At 36.1% G+C, this 23353-nt stretch overlaps 1 protein-coding gene across 2 annotated transcripts in view; it reads right to left on the bottom strand.

Moving 5' to 3' along the window:
- The window catches only part of SLC9A9 (solute carrier family 9 member A9), a 216164-nt gene that overhangs the window by 166972 nt on the left and 25839 nt on the right, over positions 1-23353 (bottom strand). For both annotated transcript variants that reach the window (XM_035544998.2, XM_035545004.2), the window contains exon 5: positions 5046-5161. In XM_035544998.2, the coding sequence (XP_035400891.1) occupies positions 5046-5161 (116 nt within the window). The remainder of the gene's footprint in view (positions 1-5045; positions 5162-23353) is intronic.

Genomic DNA, 23353 nt, shown 5'->3' with positions numbered 1-23353 from the left:
ATAATTGAAAATGTATAACTGAAATATCAGCAAACTTCAACAATCCATAAGCTAACTGTATCCAATACTTCTTTGCTGTTGTGTTTGAAAAGAACAAGGAAACTCAGAAAATAAATGCAACCAATATATAAAGTACTGGTTTTATCTTACCTTAATATTCTGACTAGAACAATTAATATCTTTCATAACTCATGGACTCTTAGGAGTTCAGTATCAAATGTAACGTAAATCAGATGAGAGAAGTCTCACTTATGTTTTCCATCAATTTTTCTTTAAAAATAACAACTCCAATTTTAATTATAGACTCCTTTCCCTAATAAACACCACTCACAGAATAGATCAGGGGTGTATAAGGAGAAAGAAAAAATATTTTAATTAAAAATATGCTTATAAACAGGCCTATAGAATCAGTGCAAAAATGTATTACTCTGCTGTATTTATAAACTGTGTTTTTCTATGCAAAATCCTCTGATTTTATGAGAAACGGGAACTGCTCTTTCTGATAAATATCCAATTTTATCAATAACAGCAGCAGTGCAACTCACATCTTAGGTTCAGCTGTAACCATAGTAACTTCAAATAGAAAAGAGCCTTGTGATTATCAATATGACCAAAGGTAAGGGAGTTCATATAGCTCAGAAATAGCTGTGCTTCAGCAAACCTTGTGAAGGTAAATCTGTTTTCTATGCTTGAAATGTCAAAAGTTAAAAAAATAAGAAGCGCTAAAGATACATGAAATGTCTCTGGATTGGAAGGTCATTGCACAAAATGTGTTAATAACAACAGCTACGACAAACTGCCAAAGCTATACTTTCCTGTTATTTTTTGGTAGCTAAGGCAGAGGTCAAATCTTTTAGTTCATGTGCCAGTTTTGTTCTGTCATTCACATTATTCCATTACAGCTACTGGTACCCTGAAGCAGCCTGTTCCTGGGACTTATTGCTGTGTCTGCCTTTCAGCCACACAAGACAGTTGATGCCAGATATCCTTATCCATGCTCACACATGAGGCAGTTTCATTTTGCAGGTCTCTGTGCCCAGGGACCTAGAGTTAGGGCTCTACTCTCCACTCCAACCCCTTTTCCACAGCCTCTTTGGTGCTCTTGATGAGTGACATGCGCACCAGAACACAGGCATGAACAACTGCTCTGTCCCTTTTGAATGCATCACAACAAAAAAACTTCCAGCCTCCAGAGTTAGGTTATATTAGAAATCATAATGCAGTACTAATACAAGGGAAACGCTTTCAACAGTGAAAACAGTGAAACAAGTCTGTGCTGTTTTACATAGATTAACTAATGAGAAGAGATGATTTCCCCAAATACATGATAAACGATATCTGTTGATCAGATTGAAAGATACTGGTCTGATGTTTAAAATCAAAGACTAACGAAGAGAGAATTTGGTGGTTTTAAAATATTACTTCTTAAAAATTAAACTTCTCACCTGATGTCTTGAAATGAGAAGCTTTTTCTGTCAATAATGAATAAATTATTGGAAAGAGATATTTCCTGTAAAGTGATTCATTCACTTGAAAACAACCTGTCTGTCCCATAAAGTTTCTCTTTTTTTTTTTTTTTACTGGAGACCTGAGAGCTTTTATAATGCAAAATGTAGAAACAACTAAATATTTTAGGGAGCTAAGATTCTTAAACTGTAACACTCAAAGGATTTTCTCTTTTTAATTTTTCTTTTTAGTTCAACGTTTGGTGTAATAATGGTTTCTATATCAGCTTGTGATAATTCATCTTTATTGGGAAGTAGATAAAGGAATCTCAAACACAGTCCCAAGTATAACCAATCATAATTTAATTTCTAAATTTTAGTTCAAATGCAATTTTCTATAGAAGGGAACCTATGGAATACAGTTGAAATTTTTCTGAATTAATTTTATGCCAAAATCTCTATATGAAGATCTTTAAATGCTCACCTAGAGAGTGCTATGATGTTATTTCCTTTTTCCTAACAATATAAGGAACTTCTAAATGGCACATATTTATTTACTGACCTGGTAGTAAACATGTAAACATCTACAAGTCATCTTTACTATTACGAATAAGGAACTCAATCAAAACAACTTCTGTCGAGTCAACAGATCAGTTTTTAACATCTTTTGAGACTTAATTGCTTTTCATAACCAAGGGAAATTAAAACTGGTTTTGGAACGAGTTTATAATCCTACACAGTGAAAAATTAAATGAAAAATCAGGTAGCATATCTGACAAGAATTTCTTATTTCATACTAGGACAGTAATTTATTATTCTATTCTTCAACACCAACAACATTTCACCAGAGATTTCTCTTTTTTAAAGCTAGATATCAAATGTAAAATCACATATAAAACTGATTATTTTATATGATCTATCAGTCCTTCAGAGGATTGTGTTTTCACTGATTTTGGAATTCCTATGAGCTCTTTGCATGGCTTGAGTTTATAATTCACTAGCAAATCCTACAGGACAGTGAAATATTTTCAGCAATGTCTACCATTAAATTAAGCAAAAATTTCATGTAAAATTCTCTAATCCTTTGGGGGACTGAAATTAGATTAGATCAGTAAAACATCTAACAGCTTAGATAACAGAAGGAGCAAGAGTGAACATTCAAACAAACCTTGGACACACACAGGTACTCTATATAAGCAGAAGAGTAATTACCAACAGCATTAATAGATGACAGTTTGTCCCACTAAAAGTTTTCACAATTGCAGTATTATATATTATTATATATATTATATTATATTATATATATATATTATATATTAGCTGTTTAAGCTTATTAAAAAATCTGGGTAAAGTAATCCTTGTCATTTCTTATTCCTTCCAGTGAAAGAGGAAGTTCTCTCCATCCCCCCCCCCCAACTTTGCCAGATTATTCAGTGGTGATTTAACACTATTGTAATCAAAATCACAGTGTTTGTCTTATGTGTATATCGCCTTGTAAATCAGCATTTTCATTTGTGGAACTAAATAGTATTGGAATGGAAAATGGGGAAAGAAACTAAGCCAACTACGAAACTATTCATAGCACAATCAAGAAATGTACTTGGAAGCTTTAAGCAACCTTTTATTCCATAAGCAATTATTTTTCTTATGTTTAATTTGTGCTTTTAGTTTCTGTGTTGTTCTCTTGTTCTGAGGATAGGCTCTGATCATGTGCTGAACCTTATTAAAGTAGTTGGGGGATTTTATAAGTGACAGCATATTGGATGCTGGCTTAATTTGAGAACAATTTGATGCAGCTTTTACAGCAATCTTGCAACAACAGGTTTTGTTGAAATAAATTGTTTTACACCATATTTTTAAGCCATCGGAATGATAAATCACAAGCTCTCAAAGTCTTTTGTTAAATATTGAGGTTTCATTTAAAGAATGGAACAAATTTGTAGAACAATGTTTCTTTTTGTCACTTCTTTTAATAGCCAAGAATTTGAAAGACTTATTCATATGTTTCTCAGAGAAGCTTGTCAGGGGTATTAGCACTAACACAGCATGTCACGTGCATCGTGAAATGCTTTTTGTTCTCTTTCCTGTAACCACTCAACTGAAAATTTTGCAAAAATCCAGTGTACCTTTCCATAGTTTTCACTTTGTCTTTTACACGGTATTATAGTTAGGATATCAACAAATTCTCTTTTCACCTCCTCCTTCACAGTTGTTCCATAGATGTAAAACCAATATTTTGATACCAGAGTAGTCTTACTATGAACACAGTCAATGTAGCAAAAACTTGCTAAGTCTATGAATAACTTTGAGGTTAGGCCTGTTTTAATTATTAAGTTGGATAGGAAATACTCCAGAGGTCCCTTCAGATATACACAATTCTGTAACTTTATGACTGAATTCCACTGAATCTGTTTCTCCCACACTTGGGTATTTACTGTAACTGTAGGCTTTAAACCTCACATCTGCAAGTTCAGGTCAACATATTGGTACCGATCTTTTCAGAATTGTATTTACCATGCAACATTGCATTCAAATTCTAAATTGATACCTTATAAACTATATTTATATGGCCATATCTGAAAGGTAGTTCCCCATATCTTTAAACTAGGTTAGATCACACATTTTATAAATGATCTGGATGCAGGACTCAAATCCATACTAAGTTTGAGATGATACTAAATTAGGAGGTGCTGTTGACTCCCTCAAGGGTAGAGAGGCTTTGCAGAAAGATCTTGACAAACTAGAGGGCTGGGCACTCACCATCTGTATGAAATTTAAAAAGAGCAAGTGTACCTGGGGTGTGGCAATCCTGAATACACATGCAGGCTGGGGGACAAGAGAAAGGATCTGAGGCTCCTGGTTGATTGCAAATTGAATATAAGCCAGCAGTGTGCCCTGGCAGCCAAAAGGGCCAACCATAGCCTGAGGTGCATTGGGCACAGCATGGCTGGCTGGCTGAGGGAAGTGACCTGATCTACTCTGCACAGGTGTGGCCTCAACCTCCAGTACTGTGTGCAGTTTTGGGCACCACAATGTTAAGAAGTATATAGAAATGTTAGAGGGCATATGAAGGAGGGTAACAAAGATGGTGAAGGGTCTAGAGTGGAAAATGTATGAGGAGTGTCTGAAGTCACTTGGTTTGTTCAGCTCAGAGAAGAGGAGACTGAGGGGAGGCCTCATGGCAGCCTGCAGCCTCCTCACGAGGGGAGCAGAGTGGCAGGCGCGATGATCCTTGTGGGTCCCTTCTAACTCAGGATTTTCTATGTTTCTGTGAATGTCTACATTAATTAACCATAAGGTTTAAGGCTTACAGAAGTTCTCATATTAGCAATAAACAGTCAGGTGTCCCGGAGACTGGAGAACATTATTCCAATCTCTTCAGCAACTTCATTTGTAAAGTCTGTAAGATTAACACAGGTAAATCTTACACAGGGGATCTCTGGAGGCAATTTGACATATGATAATCAGAATTTCAGACTTTTAAAGCTATGAGAATCAAAATCGAGAACAGACACTCAAGATTTTTATGGCACAAACAGACATTATATTTTTATTTACTCTTCTGACTTTTGAAAAAGCTATGTTATTCTAAATTGTTACCTGGATCTGTGGCAGACATCAGTGATCCAAAAAATAAACAGTCAGTGAAGTGGAATTCCCATGCTTTTAACTGGCCAATGTGTACCATGGCCTTCACAAAACCATACATTATCAACCTGTCAGAGGAAAGAAAAGACAGTCATTAAGACACAGTATATAACACTTATGCATATTTCACCATACTAAGCAGTTTCTTGTTCTCTTCAGCTTCTTTTAAATAAACATACTGTATGAATACTGAACATAAACTGCTGTCCTAAAAATCCTATTTCCTATTAAACTATTCAAGTATTGTGTCAAAATTTATAGACAATCCAAATGCAAAGACTTTTCTGAATAATTGCCATCTGCTGTTGGCAGAGGGCAATACCGTTTATATTTTAAAGCTGTTTATTTTTCAGAAGGAAAGACAATATAAGCTTAAGAAGACTAATTCAACTAATATTGTAGAAACTTTACATAAAGACAGTTCTACAATCAGCTATGTGGCTTGTTCTAATATTTCTAAATGAAATTATTATCAGCTTTTAAATTTTAGTTGCATTCAACATTCCAGGTGATGTCTCTAAATGAGACAGCCATTTAACAACTCAAAATGACAGTGAGGCAACAAGGTCACACTTTAAAATGCGCTGATAAATCTTCAGTAATTTCACAGAAAATCATTGGTTAAATAATTAGGTAATAATATCAGGGATGTGTATTCTAAGAAGATTCTTGAAATATCTTGAAAAAATGAATTTGCTTGCTGTTACAACCTGTAGTAGATTTTTTAAAAAAATCATGCAATTCCAATCCAATTAATAGTAAAACAATTCCATTCAATACCTTTTCCACAAACAACACACAAGTTAACAGCTGTGCTCTTGTATCTACACATTTTAAAAAATTATTTAAACAGAATAACATGCATCCACATATTCAGCTACGTTTTGTCCTCAGCTGGATTCCTTAGAAATTTCTGAAGTCACATGAATACAGAAGATCTGAGTGACAGATAAGTGCTAAAAAAATCAACCAACCAAACAAAAAAAAACAACAGCCTGAAAGTTAATTACAAATTGTTTTCAGTACTTCACCAAGCTGTATATTTTAGCTGTAGTATAATAAACCTATTAAATTAAGAGGGAAACAGATAGGTCACCACAGAATTTCCTGATGGTTGGAAATATATATGTATGTATTTACATCAGCTACCTAGTTAATCCCAAATTGTACTAAAACAATTTATCCATCTGTGGGTTTTCCTGAGTGATGAGCGCACATTTTCTCTGTTCCCAGACAACAACAATTCAAGACCCTGTAATGAAGATAGTCTTTTTATCCCCAGCACAAATATGTATGTTTTTAGGAAAGAGTTCTTCAGTGCTGCTATCCTGATTTGTAATTTTCTCAAAAGTCAGCAGTAATTGAGGTTAACATATAAGTGTCTTTTAGAAATAATTGCCTGAACCTACTCACAGTTTTGATCAGTGATATTCTTCTGATTCAGTCAAAATACTTTAAAATAATAATTAAAATTAATATTTGACTGTCTGGCATATTTAGTCGTGATAATTCTTTAAATACATACTGGAGTAATCATTCTGGACTTTAGCATTGTTTCTTATACAATAATAAGTATTTACAGTACGTCTGTCACAGTACAAAGATGTAGATGAACTGGACAAGCTTGGATTCAGGTATCTGGAGTCCTTTACTGACATAGGAGGTCTAAGTTTGCCATAAAGCTTAGTACAGTAGAAGACTTAGGGAACCTGGTCTTCATTCACATACTATTCAGTTCTTAGCTGCACAGGAAAGGGAAATAAAACTGAAGATTGGACTAAACAATGGTACTAATCACTGAGAGGTTAAGCTTCTCTTTGTCTTAGTATTCTTTTTTAATTCGAGAGATATTTAATCCATTTTGATAATGCTACAGTGGCAAAGGTCTGATTTTTTGAATATAAACCCAATTAAGTGCAGGCAAGGATTTGGATTGTGTGAGAAACTGCTGGCTTAAATAAACCTCAAGAACCTGTACTTGTACCACTGAGCACATATGAAAACATGTACACAAATCATTTCATATTGTGAATTAATTTTTCAAACACATTGGTTTATCTTTCTTCAAAAGCTGTAGATTTTTAATGAAGGCAATACATTATTCAAAGTGATCATTAATCATCATTTGTGAGAGTAATTTCTTAATGGACACAGCCACACAAAATGCAAAAAAGCCTACTTAACTTCATATAACTTTAAAATATCTTAAAATTACTTTGAAACAGAACTAATTTCTTTCATCTTCAATTGTCACTTTCTACTCATCTCCAAATTCAGTTTCTTGTCATCCTCTCCAAACTACACAAAAAAGTTCATCTTAGAGGCTATTTTGAAAAGTGGAAATCAAAGGGCAGTTCTGAACTGGAGCAAATTCTCTGATGTTTGTAAAATTAATGGCAGTTAATGGCAGTTCATACCAGCTGAGAGTTTGCTCTTGGGAAAATCATTTAATAAATTCTTCATAACACAGGATAGAGTCACACATCTGAGTAAAAAGTTCAATTTTAACGGATTGTATTTCTTTAGAAATATCAAAAGCTGAGCATGTCATGTGTTTAGTTTTTTTTTTTTAATTTACTTTTTAAATATAATTGCTTTAGTTATGCTCCATATGAAATCAGATCCTTTTCTCAGTTTCATAGGTTAGAACAAAGAAAAATTCCACCTAAATCACAGGAGTTACTATGCATTTTAGAGTGCTAAAAATGAGATCAGGCTCTAGCACGGTGTATTCCAGCTTGTTATTTTTTATTAATAAAAAATGCCAGCTTGGCTTTATCATTTATTCACTGACTGAGATTATTTAGGTGACACAGTCTAGAATAGTCAAATTTAAATAATAAAGCAATTTACCTATGAGAAATGTTAACAACAAATCTCATTAGAGTAATAGTTAATAATGAATTGTGGCTTTTCCAATGTATATTTAAAAGTTGGATCTCAGCTGGATACTTGAGCTCCTAACTATAGTGCTATTAAACATCAATACAGTACTGCACAACATAGCTGTTCTTAGTGGAAACCCAAGGAGGAAAGCATACCCCAATGAGAGCAGCACATGAATCCCAATGAAACACCTTCATTTTTCCTAAATACTAACTTGGCAAAGAGAGACTCTAAGTTCCCCATGCCTAAAATCTGCTCCACCTCGCTTATCATTAGCCATTATTCATTAAATTAGTTAGCTGAAAAGTGCATGAATGAGAAAGTGTGATGTGGTAACTTTTGATCTGGTCCTCATGCTGTGTGAGGGAAGTCTGAGTGTGAGGCTACACTTCGATGTCTACTTCTTTTCTGCTCTACCCCTCCAGCTTTGTATAGGTAACTTGAAGCTGTGGATTTTGCTAGGTGAAAAAGTGTCTCTCACCATGTCTGTTTTGGATCTAGAAATATATGGCTATTTAAGGAACTACGTGCAATCAGTACATAGCAGGAACTTATTTTGGGTTGCTTCTTATCATGAATAAATATGCAAATTCAACAATTTCCATGTATGACCAGAAACTAGATGATTAGAAACATTATATTTTAGAAAAAAATGCCAAGTAAACAGATTAGTAATAAATAGTTACTGAAGACATCAGATGGACTCGTTGGTGCTAGTTTACTAATGCAAGCAATATTTGTGAATAACTGATTTGGTCAGGGATTTGGAATATTAATCAAGGAATACAATAGAAGAATAAAACTCAGATTAGCTGTGCTGTAGAAAAGCTGACATTTTCTACACAAACGTAATTTTTATTGAAAGCATGGGGAGGAGCACATCAAGCCAGAGCAAGTATTTTGCACCATTAACAGAAAAAAGAAAAAACAGTAATGTAATGAAACACAGGAGAATTCAGAATTTTCCAGATGATGCAAGTCTGGCACATACAAAGTGCCTCATCTCTAAAAAATGCTACATATGATACTGTCATTGCACAGTAGAGGAGACACCATATAAGTATTTGACTTGAATCGTTTTCTGGAAAACTGAGCTTTTACTGTCAGTATTTCTGGTATGAATAAACAAGTAGACCACATGGAATTTCAATAGAACACAAAATAAACTTCAGACTGACCAAAAAAAAATAAAAAATCTAAGTAAACAAATACCAAAGAACCAGAACAACTCCACATGGCATCAGTGGTTCTGAGCATCTGACCACCCTTGCTTATTTAGAAGTTGGACCATATTTAAACTCGTGTGAATAAAGGGGGAAGAATATCTGTATTTAAAAGGTGTAGGTATTTAACTACCACTGTAACTACTGCTGCTACTAACCTTTTATTGCTGTGCCTTCAAGAACAGGATTCAGAGAGCACATTGCTATCTGGATACTGCTGGAAGTTTCCAAAGGATTTATTTATAAAGCTGCTCTCTAGGAAGGCTAGTCTGGGATTGGGACATCTTTGAACCAGCTGCTGTTTCAATGTAAAGTAAGAAAAAGAGCCCTCTCCTAAAGACTTTAGAGTAACGACTACACAAGAAACTATTTCAATGCTCAGGAAAAGCTGTAGATGCAGCTGAACAGAAGCCTGTTTTTCACAAGTGTCCTTTAGCAACAGCTGGTTTTAAGAAGTGTTGTGAAGAGATACCGAAATTGCTTTGGTTTTTTTTTGGGAAGCTCTTGTCAGAAAATTCTAACAGTGAAACACTATCCAACACACAGCTAGTAGAAGAGAAATAATTTGTAGTTTTACAGTGGAGACAAGCAGGGTCTGTTTGATGTGGAATAGAATGGGGAAGCTGTAGGAAAGATTCAAGGAGAAGCTGTCAAGGGGCTGGGAGAACAATTTTAACAGAAACATTGTGAATAGCCACAAATGGGGTCAGGCTACATGAGGCAAGGCATGAGGAAAAAGATACTGGAGTCATCAAGACAGGAAATGAGAGCCTGGCAAGAATTTTAGCTACATGGCTGGACAAGAAAGGCTACATAAGAGACATATCAATAAGCAGCATACCTGATATCTAAAAAGCTAACAAAAGGCTATACTATACCTAAACGCAGCTGGCAAACAGCAACCCAAGTTAGTAGCATTTCTGGGAACGCAATACAACATGATGTCCCAAAGAACTGTTGAGAGGGCTACATATGCATGAACAGTGAACAAAGTAGGGGACAAGGTGACAATGACAGGCAGAGATTGCCACAGACAACAGAAGAACCCTATCACATCTCCTAGTTTTGTGCTTTTTGACCTTCAAAAAGGAAATTGCTTCCATCTAAAGTTTCTTATCTTCACTTAAAAAGCACAAAAGTGATGCTTGCTGGTTCAGAAGAAAACTTTTTGTAGAATCACTGTCAAACAGCTGTTGATATTGTGGCTAAAAATGGTTCACCTTTACTACTCTCAAATGCATATAGAACAAGAGGGTGAAACAGCAGAATCATAAGGGTTGAAATGAAGAAAAAAGGAAAAAAAAGCAACAGAAACTACCCAACACTGTCCCATCAATGCAGCAGATGATTTATAGAACATAACCAATACAAAAGAAAATAGGTATTATGCTCACTCATATTTCCAGAGACTGACTCTGAGAAGCAGTGCTGTCTCTGGGCTCTGACCTGGCCTGCTACACAAATGTATAGATTATTCTGTGTTTGTGTTAGGTAGCTTAGGCACATATGAGGTGAGAGAAATACAGGTTGAAATAAATCCTGAAAATCTCTCATGGTAAAAATGTGCCTGAACGGTGTAGTCAGAAAAGAAAACTTGTGTTGAGCCTTGATTACTAAAATGTCCTGGCCAAATCCTCAGCTTGCATAACGTGGCATCACAGTACCTGGCCCTCTGCATTTCAACAAAGTGAAAAAAATATAGCAATAAATACATATTGGCAGGTTGGTTTACAGGACGCTTCTTCTTTAGTAAGTAACTGCATCTTCATATGCAAGCTACAGGGAAAACTTATCAGTTCTACAAGACTCTACTCTCAATTTAAATCTGTAGGCAACATAATTAGAATGTAACAGAAACTGCTAAATGAAGATGTACAATATATATACCATATCCTCAATACAGGCAGCCCCATCTGCATGATAACTTTATCAGAAGTAGTATTTTCTTCAGTTTTTTATTCAGTGCAACATCACTGCTGAATCTCACTGCTTAAAGTCTTCACTGTGTTAAAGGTTTAAAAAACATAATTCCACATTGAAAGTGGGTGTGCAGTTCTGCTATGTATGAATGGGACCTGCAATTTAAAGATTTCTTGCCAAATAGATTTTCTAATCTGCAGAGAATTTTTCATCTCATATTTTAACTCTCCAAAGAATCTTACTCTATCTAGACATGGTAGACATGGTTATCTTGTAGCCTGAAGTCAGTTGAACATACATAGCTATAGATTGTAATCATGCTAAAAAATGAAAAAAAAAAAATGAGGAGTTGCATTTCTTTCTTTTCACAAGGAATAGCAATATTAATAAGCCAACAATAGGCAAAGGAGAAGAAAGATGTTATTCTTGCTCATATATGAAGTAATATAGTGGTTGACTGATTGATATCACAACACTAATAAAAAGAGCCACTAGTCAGAATTTAAAATGTATGCTGCAAACCATAAATAGTAGTGATGAAAATGAAATACTCATTCCTTTATTCTGAGCTTTCTATTTCTACCACACCAATATATTCCTATAACTTCTGTACAGTGGAATGTTTCACATCATTGTTTTTGCTACAATGATTCATTATCTCAAAGTGCTGTATGTGCTAGTATATTCTTTTTGTCATCTTCTAAATCAGTTTTGTCACTAGAAAGGTTATTATCGTGAGTTTTCTTCAGTAAATCACTTGGTAACTAATCAAAGCAAGAGAAGACCTCAGTGAAGTGTTTCAGGTAACAGTGCACCAATAATAAATTTATCTTAAACTATTCTGTGTAAATTTCACACGCAGAAAACCCCTTTGGTTATACAAATAACTGGAAAAACAGAAGAGAAATGGACTTTACATGTCGTATGTGTTTACCTGAGGTACAATGACTGTTCAACAGCTGAGTATCAGTACTGCTATATAAATAATTTTGTATCTATGGACCTGACAGCAACTGTTCAAATGAGCACAGCTTTGCCCCAGCAGGACATTAGCTGATGTAAGAAGAGCTTTTGCTTAACATTTTCCAATGTGCGGGATTTTTTTTTTTACTAGTTAGAGATTATCTCCTGTTTCCCCTCTTAACTCAGAAGTTTTAATGGGGAGGCCTAATAGAGAGAAACACACACCTCAGAGGTAGGATGATGTATGTGGGTGGGAGTAAGAAAGGTTGCATTCAGTAACCATGGTATCTTAGCTCATTAGGTATTCCTATGGTCTTGGGCTTTTGGGAAAGTAATGCCTCTTTGGAGTTATTCAAATAGGCAGTTAAACAGATAATGAATGTGGATGAAAAAATGCAGCTCATTCATTATATGAATAAATTTGGGGATGACTGGTAACAGAAAGTTCAAACTCAAATTATTCATATTATTCATAATATTTATCTTAGGTGTTATACCACCCTTTATTAGTACAGAACCAAAGAGGGACTGTCCTTACTTATGCTAAAACTAGGAGAGACCACCTGAAACACATGCAATCACATCCAAGCATGGGCTTCAGCAAGGTGTCTACATGCAAGAGGGCAGCTCAGAGGTTACCGTGGGTGCGGATGCACCCATTACTGTGTCTGTACCCAATCACAAGGCTGTTATGCCTGAGTAGGCTAAAGTAGTCAAAGCTTCCTTTGTCTTTAGGAAAAGCCCAACCATACTTGTGTTTGATGCTTTAGGTACAGCCTGAATGAGACTATGCAGAATGCGTGAGTGGTCAGAAAACTTGAATGTCTGAGCCTTTGTTTAAAAGAACCCTCCTGTGGAGTCTTGCTCAAAAAAGTGAAGAATTGCTACATTTCAGTATTTTGGTTAGTCTCCTGTAATGTTTTTGACCATGGAAAATGTCTGTTGTGATACTAAGATGTATTTTGCTCAGGTTCAAAATTTAAAGGTGCAATTGTAGATTTTCCTAAGTAATGCTAACAAAGTGGCAGAAGTAAGTCAAAGTAAGTCACATTCATCTCATTCTGCCCCAATTGAATGCTGTCCTCAAGCATATTTCACCACATGTAAATCAGTTGATATACTATTGTTTGGTTATGTCATGGTCTGTCTATTAATCTGTCTAAGAATTAACTAGAAAACCACCACAACTTTTTTTTTTTCCCCTTATAGGAGAATGATGCAATAGTACCATACGTACAATATTTTGACTTTATGATCTATTAACTCATTCTTTGCATTGATTTCCAAGTGAGGGGTGTAGCTATGTGAGCTGAAAAGTCAGCTGAGATCACTAAACATAGCTGTAAACTGTCAATAAATGGGATTTCAGGTTGTTATACTAAAACAAAACAAAACACTCTTTTTCAGATTGGATTTCAAATAGTCCTTTCTGTACTACAGTTTCACAACATTTTGCATTAAAGACATACCAACCAATCCACCTCAATTTACAACTGCACAATATTATTTAATGCTTTTTAAATATTCCTGTAATGAGTATATCACAGCTCCAGGATTCTTGTGTTCCTGAGCTCCATTTAAATCACAGCCATTATGCATTATATAGATAAAAACCTGAGTGTCTTTGCAATGAAAAAGCTGCACTTGATCTTTGAGTGATGACTACAATCTTGTAATTACTTGGGCAAATGAGCCATGAAACATTGTCAACTGTACTGTGTCCAAAACATACTGCCTCTGAATATTTTATTGCACTACAAAGATTTAAACATTACATCAAGATTTACTTAGCTCCATATTATTTGTTGAGAGAACCTCCAATAAATACTGGATAATTGACAATATTACACACATATTTTGAGACAGATATAATAATGACAGTTAAAAAATAAAAAAATAAAAACAAAAATGAGATGTATGATTTTCCAGACATGATAATGGTAAATTATTTTAGAAATCCATTAACAGATGTTATACAAGTGCTGGCAGAATTCTGGGAAAAATATTAGCAACACTAAGAGACTTCCACATGAAAACAGAAGGACTGAAAATACCTAGTTTGCAGAAGGGATAATAAAAATTTGATTTTGATTTTTTTTTTTGATACTCCTGTGTTATCAACAGGAGTTGAAAACATGATAATTTCAAGTCAATAATTCTGAGTTCTCAGACTACTCAACTGTTTTCACATAATGAACTAAAACAGAAAGTTAGGATGTTGGGTAAATGAGATTCACTAATGAATTGGCTAATTCATTTGGTCAGCACTGATTCAGTTCACCAAACAGTTATTTCAATGATTATCAATCATTATTATCGCCCTCATAAAATGCAAGGTTCTTTCTATACCTAGAAGATATCGATATCCTGAAGAATTTAGCTTGGTCAAAGCATTGAAAAGTTTTCCTAAGTTCAGGAAAACCTGTTGCAGACAAACATAAAATTGCTTTCTATAAGAGAAGTTCCTTTCTACTCCTTAGATGAATGGGTGCTTTGTATTCTGAAATGTGAAGACTTCTAATCCCATCTCATTATCAATATAAATGTCTGATTTTATTAATGATTCTGATAAATCCGTGGCTTTAACAAAATCTGATAGGAGTAAGCATCACAGATTAGCTACAGACCAAGAACAAAAGTTTATATGTTTCCTTCACCTTTGATCAGCTTCAAAAATGCTAACCTTTACTATCACTGAGTATCAACTCATTATTATATTGACAGAGGGATGAAATGAGGATCATTTTGTCTTTTCTTTTTTTTTTTTAACCTCAAGAACATTCCCTGCGTCAAAAAACTTTTATATGAAATTTCTTCAGAACTCCATGTAACAGCAAAATCCTACTTTCAAAACCAGGTTTCAAGACAGTTAAGAATGTTAGTATGAGAGACTGAAGGGAAATCTTCAAACCTCATGGACCTCAATGATTAAAAGGAATTAAAAAGCCCGATTCAGCAGAAATTCAGGTGAAACAGTATTTTGAGTTAAGAAAGTGAGAATCAACAATGTTTTGAACTTTCGCTCCAAGTATTGAAAAATTGCTAGATAGTAACCTGCTATCAAGCTGTGTGGAAGACAGCATGTTTCTGGCTATTATTCACTCTGAATTAATTAATGAATATCTTAGCTGTTCTCTAAATTTCAGAATAAAAAAAAAAGAAAAAGATTCTGAAACAGCAATGTTCTTGCCCCACGTTTAAAAAAAACAAACCCAACATTGTGTAAATATTAAACGCTACATTTAAAACATGAAAATCATTTCATTTAATATTTTCCAACAACACACAGAAAACCTATGATCTTATGTTTGCGAGGACCTGTTACAACAGGTTTTCACTGGGGCACCTGATGTTCCCTTTAAATTAGTTTGTATTATCATCAAAAGATAATTACGATCAGTTTGTGATTTCAAAATAATGTAAATTAGATTAGAGAATAATCTGCTGTAAAATAGGGCATGAAATGAACTATAAAGAAATGTTGGAAACCATTTTAGCATTTTTATTGGTTTAGCTCAGTCAAATAGTGATAAAAGTGCTCAAGAACAAAGAAAAGAAGAACTCATACCCATACTTAAAGTGGAGGTTGTCAGGTATCCTAGATGGACATTTAATTTACAGTGCAATTTTCAAACATAAAATATTTTTGATAGAACTGTTGAATATTTTAAGCACAGACAGGGACCTTGCTGAGGCTTGAGAGTTTTCAGGTATCTATCTACATGTGCTTGGTTCAATATCCCACAGAAAGAAGGGACACATCAACATCAACTCTGAGTTTCACATTTCCAAGTTGGGATGTGGGTACCTCTTGGTATATGGTTCAGATTTTATTTCCTAATAATTGAAATCCAAACATTAGATGCCTGAAAGTCTGAGAATCTCTGTAAATGCATAGGCAGGAAAAAAAAGCCCGTCCTTTAACAAACATCTTAATTCTTGTTTTATTTTTTAAGCAGAATGAAAAACTGAAAACTTACAGAGGATAAAAAAAAAAATATTTAGGTAGTGGCCATATTCTTACATTAATACTTCATTTAGACTAGGTACTGGTCCTTGCTCCAAGATGTTACATTTTAAATTGGCGCTTAGTGTTATGCTGGCTTCTCTGTGCCCATGTCATGTGTCATGCTCTTGGACTTTTCTGTACCTACAGCCTTCCACATATGAATCAGCCCCCTTTTGTCTGGAATAGATGATACAAGATTTTGACAGATAAAATTTCAATGGAAGATTACTTATCCCTGGTGGCTAAACCAGCATCCTTTCTATAGCAAACAAGGAAGGAGGAGAATGGCAAGATTTCATGTGTACAGGCTAGGTCCTATTTCCAGGGACATGAGAGTATTAATGTGCAGTGATATACACTGGTCAACTGCAAACTGGTTTTTATTTATTTGTTTTGAAAGAAAATATGTTAACTGAACAATGGACAGCCAGACATGTCTAAAATGACAAGAAACTAGAGTGGAAAATAGTCAGAAATAGGAACCTTTTAGGCCAGTAAATAACTTCTGAGGGTGAAAGTATTTGGCCTGATATGATTCAGAATGAGTCAGCAAGCAATGAGCTTCAGAACGCTGTAACTTGTGGCTAGCAGGTTATCTCCTGCTTACACTGCCATCCTTAATTAGTACAGTGGATAGAAATATTGTTTTAATACACTAAACATAGCAGCAGAGTCCCAAAGAAGCTTACTGTTATGCTACTGTCTTTTTATTTTAAGAACACTCATATTTAATAGGTTTGCGGCTTCTGAAGTTATAATAAAAATAAATGTGACTAGTATCAGTGCCCTAGAAGGGGACTGAATCTGCAGTTATGAATCTGCGGTTTTATGAGAGTTGCATCTTCCCCAACCTGATTATATTACTGTATCATAAAGATTACAATGTTCAGTGGGTTCACCAATATTTTAATCAGATCTTTCAGCATTGTCGGTTCTGCTTCATGAAACATAGCTCTTTCTTCATTGTAGTTTTGTTGTTTTTATACAAAAAATCCATCAAATAAAGATCTGTTAAAATAGTTCTTTAATTATGGCTTATTATGATAATCATAATGTTATCCTGCAGTTTTGACTTTTTCCTCTCTGATGCCAGAAAACCCCTGTGGCAAAGATACCTCAGTTAGCTACCATATCTGAGGAGCACAGGAATGGGGAAAGAGTGGATATCAGGTAACAGGAAGGAAATAAAGACTTTTGCTTCCCGATTCACAGTCCATTCCGGTCCCTGCTCCTCAGGTAGCCACAAGGCTACAAGGTTTATGCCAGTGACTAGCCAGAAAGAAGAAGGTCCCAAGAACTTCCACCAGATTTCTTGCCAAAAATATCCACCTTCATCCTCAAGAGTACTTAATGCTATGTTGCTCCAGCACTTTGACAGAAAATCTTCTGGGGCAAATGCTAATAATGACCAAACATATTGCACATTAGGCAACTGCACTTAGTGAAGAGTGTGAGGGTTGGGATTAGAGAAGTCATTCTGTAATCCTCTGCTTTTAAATGCGTTTCAAAGGAATTGACAAGTGCAAGGTACTGTCAATGGAAATGAAAACCTTATCCACACTGCCAGGAATGTACTAGATATTCAGAGTGCACACTGCTTTTTGTCAGATCTAGACCATACAAGAGTGATCTGCAAACTTCTGCCTTGCCAGTTTTAGTCTTGCAAAGAGAGCTATGCAGAAATTATTATTATTATTTTGAGTTCATACTACTCCAACTGCAATCACACAGCAGAGGGAACTATGTTCTGTGGCGCTATCCTGTACTCATGCTCCTCACTAATTAACAACCAAGAATAAGTGAAGTCCATAAATAAGTCCTGTCCAAGCTTCCCATGGAAGAGCACATGTTCTCGAGTACTTGATTAATATTTCTAGTGAAAGTCAGTGCTTTGCAGACACTAGTCTTGTCCAGTTACAGATTAGGAATTGCCAGGAAATTTGGTTATTGCTAGTAGATGGCAGCAAGTGGAAGTTATTGCCTATTCCTTTTGGTTTGTAGGATATATGATTGAACCACTAGCATAAATCTACAGATGTGTCAGGATCTACTTCAATCCCTCTCCAGTTTTTCATTTCCTTTCCCCTGAAGGCAGAACAACGTCCTAAAGAATCATTCTGTATTTTACTGGCACTAGGATCTGTTTAAGAAGACTTACACTGGCACAAGAGTCAGCTGTATAAAAGACAGTTTTACCACAGAATTCGTGACTGGTTTGTGCAAGTAACACCTTGAGGAAAAATTGACTGGATGCATTTCATGAAGGACACTTTTCTAAACTCCAAGGCTTGCCCAGTTACAGGACACGCTATTTCCATTTTAGGGTCTTCATAATGGTTGTGTGTCTTGTTTAACTAAGAAATAAAATATACCATTCTACAGGATAAGGTCTGACAATCTTTAAAACCTAAGGCTATTCCTGTAGCTTTTAGTAGGAATGATTAAGTAGAAAATTGCCTTAAATATTTCCTGGGTGAGGCAAATGAATGATAATTAAATTGATTAAATGGAAATGCAGTTGTGAGGTATTGGATGCTTTCACATGGAAAACGTACTTCGTAAACATATGAAGAATAAATGGGTTTTATGAGAAAAGATTGAAATATTTGTATAAAACACTTTGACTTTGGAACAGCTCTAACAGTCATAGTGGATCACATTGGAGGTAATATCTTAAGTGTGTATGTAAAGACATCAAACCAGGGGACAAATAATTTTTGCATAACTCATGTGAAATACTTATCAAGTTAAATGAGATTACAGACATGAATAAGGCAGGCATATGGGATTTGCTCTAATCTAGCTGAAAATAACACTAAAAACCAACCGTCTCCTTTTCTTCACTTGTTCAGATTGAGTATCGCTAGAAGCTGATTCCTGTCCATAGGGTGCAATTGCAGAGTAAACTCATGAGCATGTACACTGCTATTCACTGGGCATGATTGCCAGTCCCAGACACCTCCCTCAACAGGAGTTTGGTATATTCTATCGATCTTTTAGTATTTAGAGAGCTCAGAGAAAGAGTCCCCTTGTCTTTTCTAGGCAAGAAGAATTCTGTCAGATTAATCATATAAACATTTGCATTTCAGTGTTTAGTAACATAAATTTATAATAAAATAGAGGAAAGTAAACTCAACTTCCCCTGTAAGAACAAACTGTTTATTCTGTTTATTTCATTGCAAATACCTCCCCTCCCCAACATGTCTATGATGACTGACTGAATGACATTTTCCTTTTACCTGGCATATCACGGCTTCTGCAGTTGAACCAAGTGCTATAAAGGAGCAAGTAGAGCTGTGACCGTGGTGTAACAAATGATCTGTCCTCACCTCTACCATGCCCATTGCTCACATGAGCAGTCTGACAGCATGCCAGTTCTGTGCTGCTTCAGCCACCTCCTTTTCCCATGGGGATCTTTAACCTGGCCAGATTACAGCACTTATGTGCTGGGTGAGGGAGACAAAAATGCTGTACCAGATCTGAGAACTGTGTGCTAAGCTTAAACTGACTGTAAGTTCCCAGGCTGAAGGCAGAAAAACACTACTGGCTGGGAGAAGAGCAGGTACAACTTACTCGGATTCAGGTTAAATTTATAAGTATGTGTCACTCACACTGTGCAGGCACATTTGCATCAGAACACGGCATGTAGAACAGGGAATGAGAAATACAGCCTGCAATCAAAACTGCAGGGGAAGCCTGGGTGAGAAATATGCAGTGTAATTATTATAGCTTAAGCTGGTAAGGACATTGGGGCAAATGTCACTATTCGTGCAAGAGTGTGTGATGGGATTTGTATACATGCATTATTCAGGACATCAAGAAGTTTTACAGTTCTTCTAGAAGCACAGTTACCCTTGCAGGCCATGCTGGGTGGTATTCTATTAAAGGTGAAAGGAGTATTTACTGAAGCACTGACATTGCTGTATGAAATATAGTTTCATACACGTCAGCATTGGCTTCAGAAATTCACACCACAGCCCTCCACTGATGTGGGCCAGGACATGGGTGGAGTAAAGCAGCTATGTGGTAATGCACTGCAATCAGACAAGAGATTTGACAAGAGACTGGAAAATATTTTTCCAGCCATAGGACTGATTAGACATTCACAGCTAGAGTTGCAGAGCTGTAGAAATGCAAATAGATTTGTTCTCTGTAATAGCAGCAATTACTGCTTTGCCTATAGCTGGATCAAAGCAGAGAGAAAAGAACTGACATTTCTGCACACTAGGATTGTTCCTTCATTATTTCCGTGCTCCCAGGTTTTTATGTGTACTGGACAAAGCACCCATGAATGTACTGCAGAGTAGCCTTTTAGGGATGGAATAATGAGCTATATGGTCTAATAGCTCTTTTCTTGCTCTAATTTCTCTGCCTCCATGTTCATTTCATGACTTCAGAGATCAGAGAAAGAAGATTATACTCCTAAATAAGCCAGACTGAAGAACATTCCCTTCTTGGAGGACGCTGATACTACATCACTGAGCATTGCCTACTGTGAGCTGTGGTAACTTTTGTTCTTGATATTATTATACAGCAGCTGTAGCCAAATTTGTTTAACACACAAACACAGTTTTAAGAAGCATCTGTTTAGACTTCATTGTAAATTTAAAGTTGCAAAAATCCCCCCCCCCCCCTTTTTTCCCCATAAATCTCATATGGACAATCAATTACTCAAAATGCTTGCCAGTAGCAGTGTGTACCATAGCCTGAACCACAGCTCACAAAATACTGCTCACATCACATTAGAGAAATCTTTCCTAAATCAGGCAGGATATCCACAGATGTGCAGATTTTTTTGAAGACTATTCACAAAAATAAGAAGTGCTTCAGAAATAAGGAAACATTAGCTGTTTTAGGTTGCCTGTTGGTATAGCTCCAAGTAATTAAGTTAATAAGTATTTTTGGAATTTATTAACAAAACTTTAAGAAGTGGCCCTAACATCTCTACTTCCTTCAGTTTGTATTTCTTGCTATGCTGAATTATTTTTTTTTCTTAATATTACATTCCAGTGTTCTATACACAGGCACACACTTTTTTTTTTTTTTTTTCCCTCACAATAACAATTTCTCCTGTAGTGTAATCATTGGTCTATGTTATGGAGCACTGAAAGGGTTAGAGACCTTACAGAATTACTTTTTCTTGTCAAACACCTCAAACACCTACTGAAGTCAACAGAAGTTTGGGCTGCAGAAGGAAATAATGATGATAATATTTTTTCTAGTAACTGAATATATGGTAGAAGAATATGAGGGACAAGACAGAAGAGCACAGCAGAGCTGCCTGCAGAAATAGCACTAGCAACAAGAGAACAGGGAATAAATCTTGATCCCATATGATAGACGAAGAAGGCTCAAGACTGGAAACGAATGTTAAATATCCACTCAGTCTCCTGAAGCTGCGTGGGTTGCGAAAGCGGCGATCACCAGTTCCGACCAGTTTCCCGAGTCCGTGTATGAACTGCACTTTGCCACCCCCTGCTGTCCATATCCTGTCCAAGCAGCAGTCATTTAATCCAGTTAAAACCTTGTTTGAAGCAAACGATGTTTTCTGTGGCACAGAACTAACACAGTGAATAGCGTTGTCTTCCAGTATCCTTCTAATTCCTGAAATCTTACAGGAGCTTGGTTCTGGGATGTTCTCAGCTCCCAGAAAAAAAAACAGAAAGGGAGCTGTAAGTGTAACTTTGGTACATTCTGTTTGCCACTTCCCTAGCTAACACTTCGGCTGATTGCAGCTGGGATGTGACGCTGCTTCAGAAGGACAGGCAGGATTCTGCACCAAGGCCTCTGGCCCACAAGGCATTCTGTTGGTATCATACAGCATAACACTTTGACCTGGCCTAAGGAGTCCCTGAGGATGAACTTTTCCTGCTCTTCCTTGTCTTCTTGAAGCTCCAGCCTGAAGAATACCAGAGCCTTGTTTGTTCTAGAAAGACTATTTGTACCTGCTTCTGCTGGTTAAAAATATTTTTGATCTCAAATTAATTTTAGTGAGTGTTAGAACTTCTAAAGGATAAAAAACATGCCTAGAAGCTCCATTTACATTCACTGAAGCTTGAGTCTATTTGGTGGTGTAGAAAGCAGAGCTGCCTGCAACACCTTGCCATGAGAAAAAGCCCAGATGAAAGGAGGAATTGTGGCACTAAGGATTTTACATTTCCATTACACTTTGATGTTCAGCTTTCACTTCTCTCCCTTCCCAAATCTAGCTAACACCATGGTGTGTGACTATATGCTTCTAAGTGGTTGAATCTGCCTCCAGGCACCCTCCTTGTAGTCCTCCTCGCTACATTTGAAAGATCATCTGCCTCCCCAGCATCTGTTCAAGAGTGATGACAATCAGTGCTAAAGGAAGAGAAGGGGCATCCCAATGGCAATTTTATCAACTGGAAATCATATGTGAGGCTTTTGATATGGGTTAGCAAGAGGAAATTAAGAATAGGTTAGAAAACTATAATGATCAAACAGATCAAAGAAGGGAGAGAAAGAGGGGAAAGTAACTCTGACGTGCTTTAAAGGCAGAAGTCCCTGCAGAAAAGTATGAAGGCACAGATATCTCAGCATAGCGTCTTGGCACTGCACATATTCCCTTGAGATAGGGGCTTATATAGTATCACTATAGAAAGAAGACAGCATTCCCGCAGGGATATTGGCTGAATAACACAGCAGTGTTTCCATGTTAAAAAAGCACCAAAAGATAAAAAAATAAGTCCTCAAACAAGATCTTTATTAAGTGACATAGTTGTATTCTTTGGCTTGTGCAGCTTTAAGTTTGCAGTTGGATCATATTTTCCAGTTCTTTACAATGAGGCATTAAAAAAATAGAATATGAGCTCTTTGAACAATGAGAATATCCCATAGTGTGGCACCTAAATTAAAATATCAAAGATAATGAGGTTTACCAATAAAACCAGGCTTAATAGCCCAAGGTGTGGCACACCTCTGAAAGGTGCTGCTTTGCTTCAGCATCTGTCCTGGCTGTTACCAAAGGTTTTTGTCCTTGTAGCACAATGAGGTTAGTATCTAGTAGTGGAAAAAAGACACGCATGCAAAGTTTGAATAATTAATTCTTTCAAAGCAGAAGCCATACAGAGGCCAGGACCTAATGAAGAGATGAAACATTGAAACAACACTGAAAAAAGTTTTGAATGACATTGCTACAGGATCCTTGTTTATGACCCATGACAAGTTAACCTCATGGTGTAGCATATGTTTTTCCTCAGCAGAGAAGCTCTTCCTTTAATCAGGGGGGACATTAT

Source organism: Cygnus atratus, chromosome 9, assembly GCF_013377495.2.
Source record: "Cygnus atratus isolate AKBS03 ecotype Queensland, Australia chromosome 9, CAtr_DNAZoo_HiC_assembly, whole genome shotgun sequence".
NCBI lineage: Eukaryota > Metazoa > Chordata > Aves > Anseriformes > Anatidae > Cygnus > Cygnus atratus.
This window is presented reverse-complemented; position numbering and strand designations above follow the sequence as displayed.